We start from the raw sequence: 25,680 nt of genomic DNA, 5'->3' as shown, positions 1-25,680 counted from the left end.
GGCATGTAATATCAGTCACATTAGGCCCCTGTCCTCTTGGATTTGTCTTGTTCCATGTAGCCAGCGGCCCGGAGCAGTGGTGAGACACTGACAGGAGGATTATGATACAGGTGGTGTGGGGTCACACCAGATAATCCTGCTGTCGCTGACTGAGCCAGGTACAAGCTCTAAGTCTAAAGTGACTAAAACCCAGCTCGCACGACACTCGTTTACACTGAAATACAAACTCATAATCATTTATATCAGAAATTATATCACATCATACTGTATGTAGCCTCAATTGCGAAAGCAATCATGCTTACAAAAAACAGAGTTTATACCTTTTTATTATCTACTTTTAAAATTTCCTCTCATTGCAACTGCCTCCTCATGTTCTTTTCATTAACTTGCCTGTCTAAACTAAGGTTCATTAAAGCTTAATTTAATGGTAATGGCTTAATTTGTGCAGCAGGGTGACGCTCTAAGTAGAGAGACTGTCCTTCACCCAGAGGATCCAGGTTCAAGCTCCTGTCCAGTGGCTGACCCTGACCTTTGACCTCAAATTATTACATTACTCTAAACTATTATTTTCCCTCCAAATCAGGGCTGGATTTAACTCACTTTAAAGTCAACAAATACAGTGAATCTTTATCAAAATATCAAAAAATATTTTGGCATGAGAGGATTGTCATCTCCAACTTATTAAGAAGAGATCAATCCTATAATATTAATGAAAATATAGAGGATCCGGTCTGTACCTCATGGTTAAGCAAGGACTGAAGTTACCAACAATCCTTTAAAAGGTACTATGATAGCCAAAAATATGTAATGTAAAAAAACATGGGAGCGGAAGAAGGGATTGTTCTTATATATACACGATGCAGCAGGAAAAGTAATGATTTATTGGTAATATTTGTCTTGTCTTGGTAATATTTGTCTTGAAATATCCAATTGGCGAGGAGTTTTTGTGCTAAAATGGAGTAAGTAAGTAAAATTTTATCTATATAGCACATTTTCTACACAGGGAAACTCAATGTGCTTCACATAAAAGCAAAACTTAAACAAGGAATGGTATTCGAGTCACTGGTATTTACAGCATTATCAACTCCCCATTTTGTGATAGCTGCTACTTATCGCCCCTTTTAAAAGAAAATAAATGAACTCCTGTCTTCCTCCTTGGTTTCAGGGAGCCTGGACCTTCTCTGTCAGTCCGTCCTCCAGGATCTTGTGAGATGCGACGACAGCACCGTGCCTTCCTCGCCTCGCCTCAGACATGGAAGCAGAGGCCGCACAAAAGTCCTGACGTCTACCCACAATCCCCCTCTTCCCCCTCCTCCTCCTCTCTTCCTCCCCATCCTCACCTCTCCCCCACCTCCCCTCCAGCCACCCATCCTTCCTCTCTTCCTCCTTGTCTCTCTCCTCCTCTCGTTCCCTATTCGCCTCCTTCCCACCTTCTCTCTTCCTCCCCTCCTCCTCCTTCCCGTCTTCCTCACTCCCCCTCTCGACGCTCTCCTCCCTCCTCCACCCCGCCCCCTCGCCGTCGCTCTCCTCCTCCTCCTTCGCCTCTCCATCCTTTCCTCCCCCCTCTCCATCCGTCCCTCCACGGTCTCCTGCGGTTCCTCCTGGTTCTCCTGGCCTCCCTGTGCTTGCTGCCCGGCCCGGTCCAGGCAGCTCGGTTTCGGGTCGGGGTGGTGGGACCCTGGGGGTGCGACCCGCTCTTCGCCAAGGCCCTCCCCAGTGTGGCGGCGCAGCTGGCCGTCAACCGCATCAACAGGGACCCGTCGCTGGCCTACGCCGCCATTTTCGACTATGCTGTGCTGCAGGTGTGTGGTTTGATCTTGATGTTCACAAGAACTCTACAAGCACGGACCGCACTCGGGACAATTCAGTTTTACACCCACTGGCCAAAATAATTGGAACACCAGTTTTCCATAAAACATAAAAGATCTGTCATATGTTTGTTCAGCAAAACCTGCAGCCTGTTCTTAATCTGATTTATCTACACTGTTCTGTGACTTTCAATTCATGTGCAACTTTTAGATTATGGCTTGGTGTATTGATGAGCATGACAATTAATCTGGTAATAATTATTTATGAATCAAATGCTGATAATGCCAATAATAAGTGAGTATACTCTCCAGCTGATCTAGGACAAAGCTAGCAAACACTTTGGTCCCCAGTGACTGGAGTCTCTGCTCCATATAGAGTCCATTGAGAGAGAAGTGAAAAACTGAACTAAAAAAAAGTTGATTGAACCTGTGATTTTTTCATTGTAACATGGTCTCACTAACCACTTTGCCAGCCTAACCTGAGCATATCCCTGATAACAGGATAGATATAGAAGCCAACATAGTGTGGTTCCTGGCTAACTGGTTGGCTTGCTGGTTGATTGATTGGTTAGTTAATTGATTGACTGATTGATGTCACTGTTCCTCTCCAGGAGCCGTGTCAGACATCGCGGGCCCTGGAGGCGTTCCTGGGTTTCCACACCAAGGCCTCAGGCTACATCGGGCCGGCCAACCCCGGCTACTGTGATGCTGCCTCCCTGCTGAGCAAAGGCTGGAACAAAGTAGGTGATGAGTGTGTGTGTGTGTGTGTGTGTGTGTGTGTGTGTGGGGGGGGGGGGGGTATTTTCAGTATGTGTGCCATCATGCATAATGTATTTTTGTCTGAATTGAGATGCCATGATTGGACTTTCTCTAGCTTTTAATAATTAAATGGTGATAAACCTATCCTGAAATTCCTGAAATTCAGCAAGTCTTTTTTATCTCCTCTCCTCTCCTCTCCTCTCCTCTCCTCTCCCCTCCTCTCCTCTCCTCCCCTCCCCTCTCCCCTCCTCTCCTCTCCTCTCCTCTCCTCTCCTCTCCCCTCCTCTCCTCTCCTCCCCTCCCCTCTCCCCTCCTCTTCTCTCCTCCCATCCTCTCCTCTCCTCCCCTCCCCTCTCCTCTCCTCCCCTCTCCTCTCCTCTCCTCTCATCTCGCCTCCTCCCCTCTTCCCTCCTCTCCTCTCCTCTCCTCTCCACCCCTCTCCTCCTCTCCTCTCCTCTCCACCCCTCTCCTCCTCTCCTCTCCTCCCATCCTCTCCTCTCCTCCCCTCCCCTCCTCTCCTCTCCTCTCCTCCCCTCTCCCCTCCTCTCCTCTCCTCTCCTCCCATCCTCTCCTCTCCTCCCCTCCTCTCCTCTCCTCTCCTCCCCTCTCCCCTCCTCTCCTCTCCTCTCCTCTCCTCCCCCCTCCTCTCCTCTCCTCTCCTCTCCTCTCCTCTCCTCCCATCCTCTCCTCTCCTCCCCTCCTCTCCTCTCCTCTCCTCTCCACCCCTCTCCTCCTCTCCCCTCCTCTCCTCTCCTCTTCCAGGCGCTGTTTCCTTGGGGTTGTGTTGGATATGAGTTGGACGATGTTCGGAGTCACCCTACCTTCGCCCGCTCCATGCCCAGGCCGACCTGGGTGCTGCTCAGCCTCATGCAGCGCTTCAGGTGGGCGCACGTCGCCATCATCTCCTCCTCAGACGACATCTGGGTAGAGACCGCCACCAAGGTCTGCATTTTCTTTATTTCTTACATTCTTATAGAGTGCTGAATGAGAGAGTTTGATACTGCTGGTTCTTGCTGGCACAGTTGTTGGTTTCTTCATGTAACGCACACTGATTTGCGGGTTAAAAAGACCCAACAAAAGGAATTTAGGGAGCTGAGTTCTTCACTAAGACAAAAAAGTGCTCAAAAGTACATAATTACTAACAATTACTGCTTATTATTCTTCACTATTTTGTACTTTTTGAGCAATTTTTTCTCCCTCAGCTCCCTGATTTCCTTTTTTGAGGCTTTTTATGCTCTAGCAAATCAGTGTGTGAGTTCCTCTATTGTCTAGTGCAGCATTTTGAGGCTGGGTATCACCTTTCCATGTTATACTGATTTTCACTTATTGCATTATCGCAGGACCAAACAATCACGAGTGGAATATGGATCTGAAAATTGGTCTTTTTTTTATTAGTTTTGCTTGCACTCCCTACGTTGTTTTCACTAAATCCTGGTCTCACTTTTTATACTTTAACTGTAGTCTGTACTCAGTCTGTCTCTGACAATGTTGTGTATTACACTGAATGTATAAAATATTAGTCACACCTTTTTGCACCCGCTTTTGCAAAACCGGTGTTTCAAATGTCTTAAGGATTAAGAAGCATTAATCCCCTTCGTGACTGAAGTGGATTTAAAATGTGAAATCAATAAGGGATCAGAGTTTTCACCTGGAGCTTATCAATCTGTTTCATGGAAAGAGAAATTGGTTTACCTGTCATTTGGTACATTGAGTGTGTGTGCCGTCTGTCCGGTGCAGGTGGCGAACTCCCTGAGGAGCCATGGCATGCCGGTCAGACTGGTCAGTGTCATGGAGAACACGCCTCATGGAGTCAGAAGAACTCTGGCCAAGGTCCGCAAGCAGAGAGACATACGGAGTGAGTACCAATACTGTCAGAGTGTTTATTTATGTTTCTGTATGTTACTGTATGTGTTCTGTTCTGTCAATTAGAGTAACTCTGCTTTGTTCTGTGTATTGTATCACTTTTAGTGTTTCACTGATGAAGGAATTTCCCACTGCTGCTACTACTACTACTATAAATACTACCACTACTACTACTGCTGCTGCAGCTACTACTACTGCTACTACTGCTACTACTGCTACTAGTACTACTACTACTATTACCACTACTAATTCCACTACTACTGCTGCTACTACTACTAGTACTAATAATACTACTAATACTACTGCAACTATTTAAGGATTTGTTCTTCTTTTACACATCTAGGCATTCATTCATTCATTCATTCACATGAATAAACCATAACACACTGACAATCAGTATTTGAGGACAGAGCAAGACTTTTTTTTCATTACGTTATGCTGTCTTAAAATTAATATTTCTGTTATTTTTATAACAATAATAATTTTTTTTTATAATATTTCGTTTCGCGGCTGCCGGCTGAAGCGATCTCGCTCAATACTGGACCAATTTCAAAAAAATGTTGTCCCCTTTAGTCACTTAGACACAAAAAGATGGGAAAAGGTTGAAAAATACCGAAGTTACCCTTTAATGTGAAGAATTTTGTAAACTTCTATTTTAGAAAAGTGCCATACAAATAAAGTTATTATATTATTAAGTGTTAAATATCTCCTCTGTCCTGCCCCCTAGTGGTGGTCCTGTGCATGCACTCGGCGCTGATGGGCGGCGGCCCTCAGAAGCTGCTGCTGGAGACGGCCTACGACATGCGGATGATCGACGGCTCGCTGGTGTTTGTGCCGTACGACACGCTGCTGTACAGCCTGCCCTACCGCAACGTCAGCTACTCCGCCCTGAAGAGGAACAGCAAGCTGCTGCGAGCGTACGACGCCGTGCTCACCGTCACCATCGACTCGCCCAAGATGTCCTTCTATGAGGCCTACAGGGAGGCCATGGACAGGGGCGAGGTGGCGAGGACCCTGAAGCCGCAGCAGGTAATGATGCATGGAGGGAGGTTTATTGTTCTGAATGGAAACGAGGTCGACTGGTACGGAAGCCCATTGAGGACATTTATTCATACATTTTATTTACACTGTTTCCCATGATAACGAGTTAATTTTCTTTGTTTTCTCGAGATATTGCGTTATTTATGTCATTATCTGCAGATAACAGATTTTGTGCACCTGAGATAATGAGAAAAGTATCTCATTATAATTAGATCATTTTTCTCATTATCTCGGGATAACAAAAACTGTTTTCTCGAGATAATGAGATGAATGTCTGCTTGGAAGCATCCTAAAGGAAAGCACCGGAGATGGAAACATAAATTAATTCATTATCTCAGGAACACAAAGTTTTGTTTTCTCAAGATAATGACAATTACTCTATGCGCATTACTTTATCTCGAGATAATGAGCAAATTATGTTGATATCTCAGGAAAACAAAATGTGTTACCTCGAGAGTCGAGATGATGACATAGATGAGTCCATAAAAGTCCTTAAGAGGCAACATGGCTTACATCATTATATCACTGCTTGTCCAACAAATAGTTTTTCTGCATTGCGTGTGTGTGTGTGTGTGTGTGTGTGTGTGTGTGGGTGTGTGTGTGTATGTCCTGCAGGTGTCTCCTCTGTTCGGCACCATCTACAACTCTGTGCTGTTCATGGCCCATGCGGTCCATGGCCTTCGGGAGTCTGGGGAGTGGCTGTCCGGGGGAAACCTGGTCCGACACACACGCAACCTGGACTTCCAGGTACTGAGGAGGAAGGATGGATACACAGTTACACTGAGGGTTCAAAATATTCAGAGGAACTGGAAAAGCATTTAGTTAGAATCTGAGAATCTCAGCAGATTAAGCCTTTATAGTAGAAAAATGTTTTGGTTCCCAATTTATCATTCAAGAAATCTGGGTAAAAATGGCTGCTGTCGTGTTGGGCATTTACATTAAGGTAGGATGAAACTTGATAAATCAGAAAATAGCAAATGGGGGTTATAATCATACACAACCTATTACCCTATTACCTATAACCAATTTCAATGCTAGTACTTGTTAAGTAAGTGGAATGTATGAATGAAAATTACGGGAAAACATATGGATTACTGTATTGTTAGAAGGTGTAAAATAAGAGTAATATAACTTACTGACACAAAGAAAAAATGAATGCAGAATATGTACAATATAAAAATATACCAAAAATATGAAATATATTCAGTATGAAATAACTCATACAAACATCAATACATAATGCAATATATAACAAATGAGAAGGATATGAGAATATGAAGAAACAATATGTGAATTTACAACATATAGACTGTACATACTGTACATATATATAGGATGTGCAAATATGTGCATCATGTTCACATATTTCAATGCAATTTTGGAGATTTTATCATCACTTGGCTATGTACTGTATCTACACAAATGGACATAAAATGGAGTAGATGTAGAATGAATGGTACTGTAAGTAGATATAGAATGAATGGTACTGTAAGTAGATATAGAATGAAAGGTACTGTAAGTAGATGTAGAATGAATGGTACTGTAAGTAGATATAGAATGAAAGGTACTGTAAGTAGATGTAGAATGAATGGTAAAACTGACACATAATCGTCATTAGGCTATGCATCTCCCTGGCTGTATTTAAATTCACATTATTTTTACACTATTCCTCTCCAGCTCTTTATATTAGGCTATATGGCACCCACCTGTTTTGGATCCAGACTCATCATTGTATGTATGATCAAATGATAAAATCCCATTGAAACAACCGACCGTAACAGTGGATTATTTGCTCTGCAGGGCTTCAGCCACCCGATGAGGACCAACGGCTCTGGAGCGGCTCTGCTGGACTATCTCATACTGGACACTGACGGATTCTCCTGGGAGCTGAAGCCGACGTACAGGTATTAGGAGCGAGATTTAGAATTTCGTATTTCCACATTTGCACAGTTGGAACAATTAGAGATAAGTAGATATATAATGACTTGTAAAATATTCAATGACGCGCAGGTGAGGTAAGAAAACTCAAAGCAGGCTCAGAGTATGTAGATAACAGGCTTGGGCCGATATTTGATAATATTGAATATCACGATATTTCGAGAATATCATGATATTTTCCACTGTATCGAATATTAATAATAATCCCTTAAATTGTAAACCAAACATCAAATTAGCCAATTTTATATTTTTAGATTGCCGGGAAAAAGTCGAGTCAGCATCCAGTTGTGGCTTAGACCAGTGGTTCTCAACGTGGGGTCCAGGGACCACCAGGGGTCCTTGAGGGGGTTCCAGGGGGTCCCCAGCAAATTGATGAATTATTAAACTTCAGCATTATTTCATTTAAAGTTAACACAATTAGAGAATGTAGAAGAATGACTGTTTTGATCATAGTTTCTCTGTTATCTCTCTACCTACAACACAGAAAGTCATGGAATTCTGGACAAAATCATATCTGACAATAAAAATATTCTCAGATTTGGGTCTGAGAGACAAAATCTCATCAAACCCATTGCGTCCCACCCATAATCGCAGTAAAGGACGTCCTCTCAGGTGTTACTGCTGCATTAATATCTTCTAATATTGACTGTATTGATTGATGACAGGATCGATATGGAGACCAACGTGGTTCGGTTCCTGGGCAGAGACATCCACTTCCCTCGCGGCTCTGGACCGAGGACCGACTCCTCCTGCTGGTTCACCAGTGGAGTCATCTGCTCTGGGGGTGAGGATCGCACACACACACGCACACACACACACACACACACACACACACACACACACACATACATCCATGCACTCTGGTTGTTCGGGACTGTAACTGTGATTAAAGCCTATATAAATAAACTCGACCTGACTTGACTCTTCCTACACACAAACTGGCAAAAACTTGTTTATATAGAAATGTTTATGTCAGTTCATATACACAACTAACTAATGCATTTTGTCCAAATATTTTCACTGTATTACAAACTGTATACTAAAGCTGTTTAAGCTTTAGTATTTAAATATTTCCATTCTGAAATGAGATGTGCATCATTTTAGATATGTGACACACACTTTCACACAAGGGACGCTGGCATTATTTAAATGAAGAAAACTTTTCTTCCAGTACTGTTACTTTCTTCTATAGAAAGAAAAGGAGGAGCCAGCCTGTGTAACATGTACTTTGACAAAGACAATATGTTGAAATGTGTCAGTTCTTAACAATAAAGAGACATTTTAAGAGTAAATATGTTGCACAAATTATGTTGCTCTTTTTGGAGTTGCTGTCCTCACTGAGTAAAAATCATCTTCATGTTACTCAGACTTCTATCCCAAGAAGGGCCGCTTTGTTGCACCGACACAATACTAAGGATTATTATTTAAGTTAGTAGTAGGGATGCACCGATACCGATACTGGTATCGGTATCGGTGCCGATACCAGGCTAAAATGGAATATCGGTATCGGAGATTTTACCCAAGACTAAAATCTGATACTGAAAGCCATGAGTAACATGTAAGAAATAAAAGCAAATTGTCTTGATTTTATGCATTTGTGGCACATAGAAGCCTGTATTTCTCAAACAGTGGGAAAAACAAGGATTTTATCTCAATAATTTTGTCCATTGACCCCAAACTAAGGAAGTAAGCCTGCACTGTTCAGTAAAAGTAATGGATCGGATCGGTACTCGGTATCGGCCGATACTTAAACTTTCATACTCGTAATCGGTATCGGCATTGAAAAAGTGGCATCAGTGCATCCCTAGTTGGTAGCTATCTTGAGACCTTTGCAAATGCTGATTAATGAACGCCAGGCTAAATTTTTTTGACAAAATGATATTTGGCGTTTTGGGTTGAAACCCCTGGTCTTCTGTTCCAGGTGTGGATCTGTTCTCGGCCCTCAGCATGTTACTCGGAGCGCTCGCCTTCTCTGTCTTTGCTGCGGCGCTGACTTACTGCATCAGGTACGGCTGGGAAACACCGGAAAAATATGAAAAATGTATTTGATGATGTCAAGGTTTTGAAAAGTTTAGGAACTGCACAGTGAGTTCAGAGACAGTATGGATTTGTTCAGCTATAGAGTGATACGGTACGTTCTAGTTGAAAGTCATATTTCCCTGTGACTATCAATACTTAATATTTAACACCAGTAGAAGTATTTACTTTACTTACTTACTTTTCTGACATTTTACTTAAGCAGAAGTAAAGTTACTGGTATAAAAATCTACTTGAGTAAAAGTAAGAGGTAGAATCTTTTAATGGGAAAAAAGTAACTTTAAAAAATAAACTGCATCGATAAATTCAGTCAACGATACGATTGGTCAGTTTCAATGCTTATCGGAAGCCAATACAATTTGTAGTCTGTAATGGATAAGTTTGGATTGATTTGAATGTAGTGAAGTGTGACACTTAAGTCGAAACAAACTCAAAAACATTCTCAAAAAACCTCAAAAAAGTACAAGTACATACAAGTACCCCCCTCATCAGCATCCCTTTGAGGAAAACTAACTCTGGTAAAGAGATTATTAATAACTTGTGGATCATTTCTGGTTGTTTTTCCTTCTTTCTCTCTTGCTACCAGTCACCTATTAAATCTATTCTTCATGTATAGCTGCTAGTTAGTTAGTTAGTTAGTTACGGTGCATTGTGGGACGGTTTGTCAACAATCCATCATTCACTCCCATTGTCTTCCCCTTGTCTCTTGTTGCCTAGGCGACGCATCCATCAGATTAAAATGGTCAGGGGTCCCAACAAGATCCTGCTGACTCTGGCCGACGTCACATTCATCAATCCGTCGCTTAGCAACAAGGTCAGACTTTGATATCGTATTAGTGGAGCATTAGTGGTGTTTGAGTTGACTCCGGCTGTGACCCCTGCAGACTGGAATCAACTAATCAATACCAATTGATCATTCTGGTGATAGATCTGCTACTGAGATGGTTGTCAGTGCACACTCCATTTTAATGTGATATCAACCATCTACAGTCATTTATTGGTCAATTAGTGGCTTTGCTGTGAATTGATCATTGAATTTAATTTAATAATTTCAATTTTATGGATGTTTTATGGAAGTTCAGGGAAAAAAGTCTCAGGTTTCATATTGTGTTTTAACTTCAGTTGAAAGAGTCCATGCTCCTCTATGGGTTGAGAAAATTCTTCACCCTCATGGGTTCGTGAAACTTTTCCAGAACCAATTAGATAAACTCAAAAATGCACACCGGTCAAGCTAAACACAAGGCTTTCACCCGTCACCGGCGATATGTTGGTTGTTTTAGAAACTTGAAAGGTTGGAAAATTGATTAGAAATTGAAGTGAAAAAGGTGAAATCACATCCAAACATCGCAACTTTCCCTCCCTACAGAAGCTGAGTTTGACCGACAGCGGGACCAGCGACTTCAAGCGGAGTATTTCAGAGCGCAGCGTCACTTCCCCGGTCTCCACCCTGTCCCCGGCCACCTATGAGAACTCCAACGTCGCCGTTTACGAGGTGAGACAGAGAATCCGATCGGTTCATACGTGTCAAACCAGGATTTTTTCTCTCCCAGTGCTAAGGGGGAGCTTGACCAATATGTGGGGGTGCTAAGAAAATAGTTGATTTTCATGACTTCAGAGTTACTTTAGTTCTCGTTTTTTCAATAAAAGCAGATATGGCACACAGCACATTCGATATAAATGTAGTTTTTAATTGAATTTGGCCAAAGAATATTCAACAAAATAGCTATAAGCCTAATACAAGTGACCACAAGGCAATGACAAAAACGTCTTTCACGTGCAAAGGTGAAAGACTTCAGCACCGGACAGTCCACACACACACACACACGTCATCGGGTACACGCGCGGCACGAGCACGCAGCCAGGGATCGGATTGGGAACAGAATGGCTGGTTATTAACTTTTACATATTTCTTTATTTAAAAATAAAAAAATACTAAAATGCTTGAGGGGCTTAACCCCGGTGTAGCGCCGTGCCTGACGAAGGCTAAAAACAGCATAACGTCACAAACATGAACGAATGCAGATCTAGAAGTCGCAGCATCTTCTTCTCTGGCATCAAGCACAAAAACACTCTGAACAGATTGTTACTCGCTGATTTTAGTTAAATGTTAACATCCTTTTGAATTCGAAAAGACCAAAGATTTGGGAGCGCTACTTGGCAACAGAAACGCACATGGCAGAAAGCAATAAACAGGTGCCCTTTGGAATAGGTACTGCAAGAATTTATTAAAAACCAAAGAGGGTCCGAGGCACTCTGTTGTCATAGCAACAGTTAAATGTCTTTATTTTACTTTGGCAATCTGAAAAGTAAAATTGACCGATGCGTTTCAGCTCGAATGAGCCTTTGTCAGCGTGTGATGGCAAAGCTTTATTGGTCAATTTTACTTTTCATATTATATGTAAATTAAAGGCTTTTAACTAGAGTGGGGTTCCGTTAGCCGTTTCCATTTTGGTTAGCAAATTACACATATTTGTTAATCCCCAAGTCGAACATTTCCTGTTATCGAATACAGTAATAGATATCATCACTGTCTGCTACCGTGCAGTTTTGAATATGAAAATCACCAAAATTGTTTATTTCTGTATTTCTGTCCTGCAGGGCGACTGGGCGTGGCTGAAGAGACTTCCCCTTGGGAGCTTCAGGGGCCTCAACCCCAAAACCAGCGACGTGTTTGACCTGGTGAGTCACATCAGTGTGAGGCGAAGTGGGTTTCATATCATTTTCAGGAGGAAAAATATTAGTAGTTATTTAGGCATGTTCGATTATCTTCACTGAGACACAAAGAGTGGGGAAGATACAGGAGAGAAGCTTCTGCTGGGATTTGATCCTTGGTTGAAATGGTTTTCTGGCACAACAGGTAACTTCCAGCAATACTTATATTGCTTATATACTCATACTGACATAATCTCTGCTCTCCCTTTTAACATGTGACAGGGTGATGGGAGAAAATAAAAACCACACATCTGCAAGAAGGTAGTAGGGGATGAAGAAATGAACGCTTGTATTCCTCACTGATGAATTTTTGAAATCACTAAAAAGACTAAAAAGAGAGACAAAAAAAAAGAATCATGAGGATTACTACTGTCATATATGTGTTTCTGTGTGTGTGTGTGTGTGTGTGTGTGTGTGTGTGTGTGTGTGTGTGTGTGTGTGTGTACATTGTCTGTTTGTAGGTTTGTATACGTGTGTGTGTGTGTGTGTGTATGTGTTGGACTCACTGCAGTCCATATAGTGTGTGAGAATCTGCCTGTCAGTCGATGGATCATCTTTTAAACAGACAGACTGAGAGGCAGAGAGAGACGGGAATCATAATCTGGTTAACAGTGACCTGCCCTACACACACACACACACACACACACACACACACACAGAGAGAGAGACACAACAAAAAAAAGCATGTAATCCGTGATAAACTGTGACCATGACTCGCCCGGGATTTGAACTCGGATCTTTGAGCCCCGGCAGGTACTAACTAGGTTAAACGGCAAACGGCAAGCCTTTAGTTTTACCTATTGAATTCTAATAAGTTATACTATATTTGGGAACACTTGACCCTCAATCATCGACACTTAAAGAAAGACCGTAAATGCAGACAAGATGAGATGTTTTTCTCAATTTATTTTCTAGCTGAACACCTATAAAACAATACATATCCCCTGTAAACATAAAAAAAAACATACACTTCTCCTCAAAATGAGTCCATACCCTTTATGAAAAAGAACACAAAACAAAAACAAAAAAAGAACTGTTTTAAATGTGTGTAAAAGTGTGTATGTGGGTGAAAACAAGTAAAACTTGTTTTAAAAGACTTGCAAGCTCTAGTTTTGTGATTAGAAACAGCTTAGGGTCATGAAAAAGAAAATAACAGAAACAACACCAACCAACACCATAAAGGGACACAAGAACAGGCGAAGTAACATTTAAAAAGTGTAAAAAAAAATAAAAATCATCCAACCAAACTCTTTGATTAAACTGTTAGAGTCCCAAATATATGTCCAACGCGCTTCAAACAAGTTTAAAAATAAAGAGGAAAGACCTGATGAGTGCTCCAGAGTCTTATATCGGATATCTTTGATGAAACTGTTTGATTAAGCGCCTCCCTTCTGTCTCCCGTCCGCAGATGAAGGACATCCGGCACGAGAACGTCAACCCGTTCCTGGGCTTCTTCCACGACTGCGGCGTGTTCGCCATCGTGACGGAGTTCTGCTCCAGAGGCAGCATGGAGGACCTGCTGCTGAACGACGACGTCAAGCTGGACTGGATGTTCAAGTCGTCGCTGCTGCTGGATCTCATCAAGGTGGAGATGGAGGGATGGGAGGAAAGGAACAGATGGGAGGAGGGTGGCGGTAGTGGCTTGGGACCGTTTCAATCCTCGGGCGGGATGGGGAGATCTGGGCGGGACACGCAACTGACTGATAATGTAATGACTTGTCAAAATGTGATAAAATGTCCCTCTAAATTGGTTGAAATTGTAATAAAACCTGTAATGTAAGAAGGAAAATGTAATAACATTACATTGTTATCGTACATTAACCAGTCAATATTACTTAATAAGGGGTGTAACATATTTATAACTGATGATGTAATGACATTGTTTCATTCTCTTCATTCTCTTCTCTCTCTCTTTTTATGAGTTGTCACATTATAAATCATCATTATTACATCACCAGTTAAAAATACTAATAATATGCAGTAATAATCGCTGATATGTTTTTACTTTGTCTCATTTAAAGCAACATTTTACTGCATTTTGACAAGTTTTTACATGTTTTTAAGCTGAAGTGCTTTAATATTTTTTGCAGAGTGAAAGAGTGTGTGTATAACTCTCCCTCCCACTGTAACCGCTCCTCTGGATTGCTGTAAATAAGATGGAAAATGTATTCTTTGCCAACTTTCAAACAGAAATCAGTCTAACGTGTGTGTGTGTTTCCTCCTCAGGGTATGAAGTACCTGCACCACCGCGGCGTGTGTCACGGCCGCCTGAAGTCCCGTAACTGTGTGGTGGACGGGCGCTTCGTCCTGAAGATCACCGACTACTGCTACAACGAGGTTCTGGATGCACAGAGGTTTCCTTACATGGAGCCGCCTGCAGAGGGTGAGACAACAGAACACAGCAGAACAGAATAGAATAGAATAGAATAGCAAAGAATAGAATAGAATAGAATAGAATAGAATAGCAAAGAATAGAATAGAATAGAATAGCAAAGAATAGAACAGAATAGAATAGAACCATCTTGAAGCAGATTGGAGTCTTAGTTATGCAAACATTTCTCAGAGGCAGAAATAATCTCATTGGTTGAGTTAAATTTAAGTGGGTGGAGCCAAAGAACCACCGCTTTTCAGAGCACAAGTTAGCTAACTGACAAACTTGAATGACAAAGGAGGAATTCTGGTCAAAATCTAAATAAAAAATATAAATGACAATGACTGTTTTTCATTCATTCATGACCATGGCATCATGATGTTGAAGGTCAGCAGCTAGCTAACTAGCTTACCTAGCTAGCTATAGGCTAGTATGGCTAGTTTGAACTTGAAGCTCAGCTAGCTAACTAGCTAACCTAGATAACTTAGTATGATAGATTGTATTTTTTCAGTTAGCAGCACAGCGCTAGGCTTCATAATATTAGCTTCCTCCTCTCTTACCTCTTGTCTTTTTCACTGAGCTTCAGTCTAATGTTACTTAGCCAGAAAAACTTTGGTTCTCTGGCTCCGCCCACTGAGCTTTAACTCAACCAATCAGATTACTTCTGCCTCCAGAGAAGATCTGCCTCTGGGAAGTGTTTGTAAAACTAAAACTACAATCGGCCATGTTGAACCTGTTGGCTCCACCCACCTTCACCTCCACAGAATAGAGTGATTCTATTCTATTCTATTCTATTCTAAATACTATTGAAAATCAATGTCAATGGAACAGTGTATCTGTCCAAGAGTATGTGTGCTGTCTGCATGTGTGTTCTCATGTGTGAGTGCATGCATCGCCGTGTGTGTGCATGGGATTTAACTGTGTGTATGAATGTGTGTGTGTTTGTGTGTGTGTGTGTGTGTGTGTGTGTGTGTGTGTGTGTGTCCTCCAGACCTGCTGTGGACGGCCCCGGAGGTGCTGCGGAGCGGACACACTGGTCAGCACAGCACTCCGCACGGCACCCTGCTCGGAGACGTGTACAGCTTCGCCATCATCATGCAGGAGGTGGTGGTGAGAGGGCCGCCCTTCTGCATGCTGGACCTCACTGCTGAAGGCAAGAACCAAACTCCAACACACCTGACTGCAGGGGGATAGACCTGCACTTGGTTGTCTTTTTTGTTTTTTTTCATAGATATGTTTATTGACTTTTTGCTTTACACTTTACAGAACACATAAGTGTATCTTGCAAGCAAAAATGCACATGTAAACATAAATAGGACAAAATAAAATAAAAATGAAACAAAATTGAATGACATGAAAACCAAAGCTCATATCATATATATATGTATATGATACCACTTTGTTACAGGTACAGTTACCAAAAGTATAATTTAAGGAGTTTCATTTGTATATTTGTGAATCTTTTATGCAACTGAAAACTCAACTTTTATCAACTTCAATTCAATTAATATCTTGTTTTGTGTTCTGATTGTTTTGTTGTTTCAAACATCATTTGTCAATATATTGGTTTTGCTGCTTCTTGTAAATATATGTCTATATGTCTTTTATGTGTATGTTTGTTTCTTATTATTTTAATTGTGAAGCACCTTTAAGAAAAGAGCTACAGTTTATTACAGAGGTGTGACCAAGTCGACTTTGCACAAGTCTCAAGTCTTGAGGCACAAGTCTCTAGTCAAGTCTCAAGTCTAAATGTAGAACAGAAGTCAAGTCAGAACAAATCAAGAGTCCAGTATCAATTTAATATCTTAAAGAAAACTAAATATCTAGGACTTTTCGATGCAATATGGTTTTAATAGGATAAAAACTTGGTAAGAGCATCATGAGTTTGATTTCTATAATCAGTTTCAACTTCAATAAATTCAATCATTCCATACAAATTCAGAAAACAGAATTTAAATTCAGTCGTCTGCTGGAACAAATCTCATCACTTTCAATCTGAGTCATTTACACAAACACAAGATCTCAAGTCAAGACTTTAGAAACCTTTTCAAGTCATCAGAGTACAAGTCAGAGTCGAGTCCCGTGTCACCAGAACCCAAGTCAAGTCAAGTCTCAAGTCTTCTCTTCATGCATCAAGTGAAGGCTCAAGCAATTATAATTGTGACTTGAGTCTGACTCAAGTCCAAGTCATGTGACTCGAGTCCCCACCTCTGGTTTATTATTTTTATAATTTATTACAGATTTAATAGAGAAGATCCGTAAGCCGCCCCCTCTATGCCGCCCGGTCGTCAGTCCGGACTACGCTCCGCTGGAGTGCATCCAGCTGATGAAGCAGTGCTGGAACGAGCAGCCGGACCGGAGACCCAGCTTCGAGGAGATCTTCGACCAGGTAGCTCACATGGAGGGCGGGATGCTGGTTCTTGTTACTTCTTTAATGTCAATTTCTTTGTCATCTAAGTGGTCAAATTGAAACATAATGAGTGTCAGCACAAAATACGAATGAATGTAATGTAATAACGGCAACACCGTTCATTGGTGATTTTAGGAGATTAAATATAATAGGCTCTGTTGCTTATACTGGAGGAGTATTCATCTATTAATCTACTATCTAGTCTACTTTATTAATCTTTACTCTATCTCCTAATCTCGTCTCTTGCACTTTTCTCTCTTGTCCTTTTTTCTCCTCTCCTCTCCTCCCCTCTCCTCTCTCCCCTCCTCTCCTCTCCTCTCCTCTCCTCTCCTCTCCTCTCCTCCTCCTCTCCTCTCCTCTCCTCTCATCTCCTCTCCTCCCCCCCTCTTCTCCTCCTCTCCTTTCCTCCCCTCCTCTCCCCTCCTCTCTTTCTCCCCTCCTCCCCTCTCCTCCTCCTCTCCTCCCCTCTACTCCTCCTCCTCTCCTCCCCTCTCCTCCTTCTCTCCTCTCCTCCTCCTCTCCTCTCTCCCCTCCTCCTTCTCTCCTCTACCCTCCTCCCCTCTCCTCTCCTCCCTCTCTCCTCTCCTCTCCTCCCTCTCTCCTCTCCTCTCCTCTCCTCCCCTCTCCTCTCCTCCCCTCCTCCCCTCTCCTCTCCTCCCCTCTCCTCTCCTCTCCTCTCCTCTCCCCTCCTCCCCTCTCCTCTCCTCTCCTCTCCCCTCCTCCCTCTCTCCTCTCCTCTCCTCCCTCTCTCCTCTCCTCCCCCCTCCTCTCCTCTCCTCTCCTCTCCTCTCCTCTTCCCAGTTTAAGAACATCAACAAGGGGAAGAAGACGAACATCATCGACTCCATGCTGCGGATGTTGGAGCAGTACTCCTCCAACCTGGAGGAGCTGATCAGAGAGAGAACAGAGGAGCTGGAGATCGAGAAACAGAAGACCGAGAAACTGCTGACTCAGATGCTTCCTCCGTGAGTTCCCATGTGAACAAATGAAAACATGCAGACACGCTTGTACACACACACACACACATACACACATACATACACACAAACTCCATGCAGACACACACACACTGTATTGCTGTATTGCTGTTGTTCTGTTGCTCCAACACCAGGAGAAATCATTTGGGGAATCCTGCAGCACTAATGTAGGGAAAATGCAGGGTGAGGTGATATCTACACTGCAAAAAATATCTACACTTTAATATCTACGCTGCAAAAAATATCTACACTTTAATATCTACACTGCAAAAGATATCTACACTTTAATATCTACACTGCAAAAGATATCTACACTTTAATATCTACACACTACATCTTCATTGGTAATATCTACACTGCAAAAAGGGCATTTTAAGACCAAATACTTTACTTAAATGTGTTGTTTACATGGGTTTTTTGCAGTGAGCTGATTATCTTGACCAAAATTCCCTAACCCTAACCCATCTCTATATACAATATTATCTCGATAAATATTAACAGGATAAAAACATTTTCTTGAGAAACAAAATTGCTGGTTTAGCTTATAGAAACTGTGAGGATAGTTTTAAAAACACAAATAAAAATCCAAATAACAGCATCTAAGATGAAGTAACATAAGTCAAATGTGTCTCAAATAAACTGCTACTGCTACTGCAACTCAATCAGCAACATGAATAAAACAATTTATTAGAGCGCTTCTCTTTTTTGGATAAAACATCAGTGATGACAGACGAGAGCTGCGGTTATCACAGAGATCACAGTAATAAAAACTAGCGGTGGTGTTATAACCGTTATTGTTTTTTTACCGCGATATATAGTAATAGCGGTTACTGTCCCATGGAACGCCCACACTCATCCACCAGGTGTCTCCTCCTCCCTCAGCTCCGTGGCGGAGGCGCTGAAGGTGGGCGGCATGGTGGAGCCGGAGCACTTCGACTGCGTGTCGCTCTACTTCAGCGACATCGTCGGCTTCACCACCATCTCCGCCAACAGCGAGCCCATCGAGGTCGTCGACCTGCTCAACGACCTGTACACGGTGTTCGACGCCATCATAGGAAACCATGACGTCTACAAGGTGTGTGTGTGTGTGTGTGTGCTATATTCAATTCTATTTAAAAAAAAATTGATTTATTCTATTCTCATTGGCATTGTATGGTGGCATGTCTGTCCTAATGGAGATTAAAATTCAATAAATAATTACATTTTATTTTTTATATCTTTATTTTATTTATCTATCTTATTTATCTTATTTTATTTTATTTTATTTTATCTATTTTATCAGTTACTTTACATTGTATCCTTGTTGTCACTGTCTAAGCACTTTGTAACCATGTTAAGAAAAATATATAAAGTTATTATTATTATTATTATTATTATTATTATTATTATTAACTATTCAAAAATAACTAAGTAGACAATAATACAATCACCAAGAGAATAAAGTAAGACAGTAAACAAAATAAAGAAAGAAAGAAAGAAAGAAAGAAAGAAAGAAAGAGAGAGAAAGGGAAAAAAATTGAGATTATAATGGTTCTATTCTATTCTATTCTATTCTATTACATTACATTACAATACATTGAATTACAGTATATCATATTAAATCTGGTTAAATTGCATTAGATTTCCATTCTTTGCCATTGTATCCTGTTATTTTATGTCCTGCTCCAGGTGGAGACCATCGGTGATGCGTACATGGTGGCGTCGGGCGTCCCCGTCCCCAACGGAAACCGCCACGCTGCAGAAATAGCCAACATGGCGCTGGACATCCTGAGCGCCGTGGGAACTTTCAAAATGAGACACATGCCCGACGTTCCTGTTAGGATCCGCATAGGACTGCACACAGGTGAGGGGCGAAGGAACGCACGAGTGTTTTACTGTACTTGGGAGGACACTGACATGTATAGTAGACTTCACTAGTATAGTATGGTAGAGTAAATGTATTACTTAACCCGAACCCTATTTTAAACCTAATCCTAATTCTAATCTTAACCCTAAACCCAAGCCCCTTAAAGAAGTGTGGACAAAGATTTTCCTCATCTTTCCATCCTTGTGAGGACATTTGGTCCTCATAAGTATAGAAATACAAGAACAGAAACATAAACACACAGTCAGTTACATGCACAAATACAGACAACTGCAAGTACGCATGCAGTATTGTAAACTGTGATATGTTTCAATGAACTTTACAGGTTATAACTCTGTGTGTGTGTGTGTGTGTGTGTGTGTGTGTGTGTCCTGTAGGTCCATGTGTAGCAGGAGTAGTGGGTCTCACCATGCCCCGTTACTGTTTATTTGGAGACACAGTGAACACCGCCTCTCGTATGGAGTCCAGCGGGATGCGTAAGTTGCAGAACCACAAATACATCACCTGTCAATCAAACAGTGTGGGCGGAGCTTGGATTTTACTGTTGATGCAGTTTGAGTTTCTCTTTTCTTTGTCTTTTCAGCCATGGTGGCTATCACTGCTCATGCTAACTACCCAGTTCTTCTTCTTCTGTTTATTCCAAACAAACCGGGAAATGTAAAAACGAATCACTTCCTGTGCGCCAGAGGAAACATTTGCTTACTGGCCTTTCCAATACCTATTATGAAAGTACTAGATAAAACCATGGGAATTGTACTGCCAAGTAAAGTCAGGCTTGATACCTAAATATTACACTGATTTTACTCTGTGGATACTTGGTTCTATTATTCTTATTTCTTGGTTCTAAGTCAGTATTTTGTTTGTTGCAGCCTACAGGATCCATGTCCATGAGAGTACAGTGAAGGTCCTGCGGGATCTGAAGCTGGGATACAAGGTGGAGTTGAGAGGCAGGACAGAAGTCAAGGTACGGCCATCTTGTAGCTTCATACTGTTCACTTTAAGGAGTTAGCGTTAGCGTCTTCTAGCCTCATACTGTTCACTTTAAGGAGTTAGCGTTAGCGTCTTCTAGCCTCATACTGTTCACTTTAAGGAGTTAGCGTTAGCGTCTTCTAGCCTCATACTGTTCACTTTAATGAGTTAGCGTTAGCGTCTTCTAGCCTCATACTGTTCACTTTAAGGAGTTAGCGTTAGCGTCTTCTAGCCTCATACTGTTCACTTTAATGAGTTAGCGTTAGCGTCTTCTAGCCTCATACTGTTCACTTTAAGGAGTTAGCGTTAGCGTCTTCTAGCCTCATACTGTTCACTTTAAGGAGTTAGCATTAGCATCTGTTAGTTTCATACTGTTCACTTTAAGGAGTTAGCATTAGCATCTTCTAGCCTCATACTGTTCACTTTAAGGAGTTAGCATTAGCATCTTGAAGCTTCATACTGTTAGCGTTAGTGTCTGTAGCTTCATACTGTTCATTTTAATGACTTAGCGTTAGCATCTGTTAGTTTCATACTGTTAGCATCTACCAATACATGGAGTCGGCTGAGGTGGAGGACAACTAACTGTTAGCATTAGCATCTGTTAGCTTCATACTGTCTGTCATTTCTTTGTTGTTTTTGTACTTTTTTCTTTCATTTTTTCCTGTATTATGATGTTTTTTGTTGTTTTTTCCCTCTATTCTAGTGTTGGCGTCCGTAGCTTCATACTGTTCACCTGCCTGAATTAGCGATAGTAGGCAACAAATTTATAATTCTGTCTCTGTACGCCTCTCTTGCCTCTCTTGCCTCTCTCGTCTGTGCCTTTCTTGCCATTCTCTCCCTCTCTTCTTCTCTCCATCTCTTTCTCTCTTTCTCTCTCACCAGGGTAAAGGAACAGAAGAGACCTACTGGCTTGTCGGGAGAGACGGATTTACCAAACCGCTGCCTGTACCGCCAGAAGTCAAGTCGAAGTAAGAGTGACTGTCCACCTCTCCTCCTCTCTCCTCTTTTTCCTCTGTCTCCCCCTTGTCATGACATTTTGCACCCTGCACTGTCTAACTTCTGAGTCCTGCACTGGTCGATTTCTTCTGCCCACGTTAGCTGCCAAATCATCTCCAAAACTGAACTCATCTGTACCTAAAAAAAGACTCACAGGTTGTTATAACATGTGATGGCTGGACCTGACATTTGCTTGATTTACAAACCAAGACATTCTTCATACTGGACTTGACATGTAGCCATTGTAGAAGCCCCCAGTTTTTACCACATGCAACAACACTGCCACTTTGGCCTTAAGAGGAATTGGTTACAAAGCTGCGTCTGTAACCTTTAGTCCACCGCCAGGATAGATACACAACTGTGGACTTCTACAGTGGCTATGACTGTAAATCCACCTGTCAGCTAGAGAACAAGAAGCCGACCCTTTGCAGGACTCTGGTGTGTGTCTGCTGTGTTCATCCTGTTCGCTTCGTCCCAACAGGCAAATGGCCCAGTCGCTGCAGATGGCCGAGATAGCCCAGTCCAAGAAACGGAAAGCCGAACAACAACAACAACAACTTGCAAAGAAGAAAAACTGAGGTAATGTTATGCATTATGAAAAATGTATAACATTACTAGGTTGGTTGGCAACGTGGCTCGTCCTTTGGCAAACTTAGTTTGGGGACCTGGGAGCCTGAATGGTTTCAAGATGACGCTGCAGCTCATTTGCATTTACTTGCATCCTGAACACGACCCATTCCAAATTTTTGAGGAAATCTTGATCATGTACCATGTGGCAAGAAGCAGCTGGTCAAAGACGGGCTCTGGTGTGATGGCTTCCCCCTTGAGCATAATACAAAACAGATATGTGTGAGAATTAGACACTCAAAAGTTCGATTTTGTTGTTGAAATCCACTTTGAACATCTGAAAACTCATTTGATTTGATTCACATTCACCATTCAAGTTCATCATTCACCCTACTGCGCTAAGTTTTCCATTTCTGAGACATTCAAAGTGGAATGAACAAAATTTAACTTTTGAGTGTTTAATTCTCCCACATATGTGTTTTGTATTAAGCTCAAGGAGGAGCCATCACACCAGAACCCGTCCTCGACCAGCCGCTTCTTGCCGCAGCGTACCTGGTCAAGATTTCTTCCGAAGTTTTGAGTGGGTCGCGTTCGGACTCAAGTAAATGCAAATGAATGACCGCAAAATCTTGAGGCCGTTCGGGCTAGGGATGTGAGAGACTTACTTTTTTCAATAATTCATATTGAACCACCGTTTTGAATTGTTCACTGACAAAACTCAGTTCTTCTACTTTACAAGTTTTGAAAAAAAAAACTGTCGCTGCTGTCGTTCGAAAACCTTGAAACTCTATATTTTGTTTTTAATATTCTTCAGCAGGGCGGATAGCGGATGCTTGCAGACAGTTCACCCTGCCACCCCAGCAACGCTGCCCTTTTTTACTAAAATTTCAAGTTTCTATGGTGCAAGTTACTCTATGCATATTCCTAATTAATAAATGGGAAAATCACCCTGTTTTTCTCAATCTGACTAAACTCAAAAGAGCTTTTCCTCTGATAGCAGCGATGTGCAAACGCTCTCCTGAGCTGAAATGAGAAGTCTAAAGTGACTGTGTAGGAAACAGCTTGTGCAGCAGGAGCAGAGGTGCTGCCTTAGATGTGTAGCAGGTCCATAGGGATGAACAGGTGCAACACTCTCCGCAGTAGAGTTGTGGCATTAAAGATGTGATGTTTTGGTCACGAGGGTCTTCATCAGACATTGCACTGACATGAAAAGTCAGCCATATTTACTGTACCAGTACTCAAAAGGAGGAAGACCTGAACGCAGGTGATGACAGTAAACGATGAGTTTTTAATGTCGGGTGTGTTGCGCCCATTCATCCCTCTACTCTCAAATGGTAACCAAACCGTACTTACTAGCTGCCATTCCACCAGCTCTATATATGATGCTGACTGTTACATATCCAGACTGCTGTCCAGTGTTTCCCCTGTCAATTCGATAGCGATGATGGTTAGGGGTAATCTTGGTTTTGATTCCATGTCCATCTTTGTTTTGGTCCCACAAACCGATTATATTTGAATATTTAATTATGATCAAAGCACTGAATCCAATTAATGCCCCAATACTTGGCCAGTACAATAACATTTTGAGTGAAAATTCAGCAAAATTATGCACTTTACTGCTAAACCTGTATTGGGGAAACACTGCTGCTGTCTTTCTGTTTTTGGGATCCCAGATTTTGTTGCTAGTGTAGTTAGGGTCTATCTGTTGCATTGCACTGTCTTTACTTATGTGTCCAGTTACTCTGTGTGACTCTTTAGTCCTCACCATGTTTAAAGTGCTGACTTTCTTCTAGTTAGGTTAATCCTTTGTTTTTTAGGGTAGTGGCCGTTTTGCGTTAATTTTCTCTCCATCTCTCTTTCCCTTCTCCACCCTTTCTCCTCCTCACTCTTTCTCTACTCCCTTCCCTTCTTCCCCCCCTCATCCCCCCCCCCCCCAGTGTCCACAGCCCCAGCATCGCACCAGATGAGCAGAAGGACTTCAAGCAGATCCTTCACAAGACGGTGAAGAAGATCTCTCACCTCCGCGTCATGACTCAGATCACCACGGCCGACGACGAGGACAACGTAATGATGTCACACCACTGACCGACCTATCGCATCACAAGGATGAGTGTGACCTATGAACCCAGTCCATCAGGAAGTGGAGTGGGTTTGCACTGAGAACATGAAGCTGGGCACCTTTGGTTGGACAAAGATTTGAAGATTTTCACTGCTAGGCCACTGAATGGAACCCGTACATTTGGAGGCACATGCTCCATCACAGATCTATCACATCCCATTCAACTGTGACCTTTGAACCCCACCAGAAAGTGCTGGTTTCTTAAACTACAGGATCCAACGTGGGCTGCAATCTGACTTCCCGGTCCTGGTTGGTCTGCATGGCGTGAATAGAAACCTGTGTCCAGTACGTGAAGCTCAGTCCAACGACAAGAGCTTAACTTTGTCCTTTGGGTCCTGCGCTAAAAGAAAGACTTGTGGACTTAAGCAACAGGGATAGTGAGACTTGGAGATGGAGACAAATATCAAACTGAGAGTCTCCACATGCTGAGACCTTTGGGAAAGTGGCAAAGTCGGATATTACAAGGACAAGTCACTGGTTTACAAAGACGGATTTAAAAAGTCGACCAGCTTTCAAAGACTCTTGGATACAGGCAGCAGGCATAGTGGGAAGTGAAGTGAGAGTCTCTACTCTCTGGGACTCTCTGGGATTTTAGGTCAAGCGTCCTCCCTGCTGAAGTGTCCTTGAGCAAGACACTGAATCCCAACCAGCTCCATGGATGCTGTTCTGACCTCTGACCTCCCTGTGGAGAGGGGAGGGGGGGGGGGCAGGTGAACAGCCAGACTTTCCCTGCAAGGATCAATAAAGTATCTTATTATTTTGATTTATTAAAGACTTCAGTATATGCAACAGACTGCAGGTTTGACATGGGAGCATCAATTGCGATGGATTTAAAGGATAATACTGGTGTTTTTTTTTTTTAAGTTTGGGACAATCATCTAGGTTCCTCTCTCTGGTTTCTGCACAGGGTCAGCATAGTTGGAGATATCAGCGCTCGTTTTCCTCCAATCAGAAGAAGACATCTGCTGCCGTTCATTCTTGTCCAGCATGAAAAACAAACTTCCACAGAGCGAGAGAATCCATCACAGTGAACATGAAGCCAGACTTTCTGTTTTCTCCTTGTTTCACGTTTTACGTTCCGCTCTGATTCCTGTCAATCAGCTGAGTTTGTATTTTAAAAACGTCAAAAACCGGTAAATGTTAAAAATTCTAAATGACACCAGTATTCTCCTTTAATGGCTGAAATCAATAATGATAATAATATCCTAATCCTGATATTTTGTGCGCTTATGAACTTTGCTAAGTTTCA

At 42.1% G+C, this 25,680-nt stretch overlaps 1 protein-coding gene across 1 annotated transcript; it reads left to right on the top strand.

Moving 5' to 3' along the window:
* Positions 1-1,565: 1,565 nt before the first annotated feature.
* Positions 1,566-24,397, top strand: gc2 (guanylyl cyclase 2; the record flags this gene model as incomplete). The annotated part of the gene is made up of 23 exons (XM_078281819.1): positions 1,566-1,802; positions 2,420-2,548; positions 3,330-3,509; positions 4,305-4,422; positions 5,158-5,459; positions 6,087-6,218; positions 7,272-7,375; positions 8,075-8,193; positions 9,331-9,415; positions 10,164-10,260; positions 10,813-10,938; positions 12,045-12,125; positions 13,567-13,743; positions 14,385-14,541; positions 15,521-15,682; positions 16,770-16,918; positions 17,741-17,904; positions 18,799-18,991; positions 19,585-19,759; positions 20,158-20,256; positions 20,650-20,744; positions 21,632-21,717; positions 24,250-24,397. Coding segments are annotated over 23 exons (3,315 nt in total), but the record flags the coding sequence as incomplete, so codon positions are not given.
* Between the last annotated feature and the right edge of the window lie 1,283 nt (positions 24,398-25,680).

Source organism: Centroberyx gerrardi, chromosome 23, assembly GCF_048128805.1.
Source record: "Centroberyx gerrardi isolate f3 chromosome 23, fCenGer3.hap1.cur.20231027, whole genome shotgun sequence".
Taxonomy (NCBI): Eukaryota; Metazoa; Chordata; class Actinopteri; order Beryciformes; family Berycidae; genus Centroberyx; species Centroberyx gerrardi.
The sequence above is the reverse complement of the archived record's forward strand: the minus strand, read 5'-3'. Positions and strand labels throughout refer to the sequence as shown.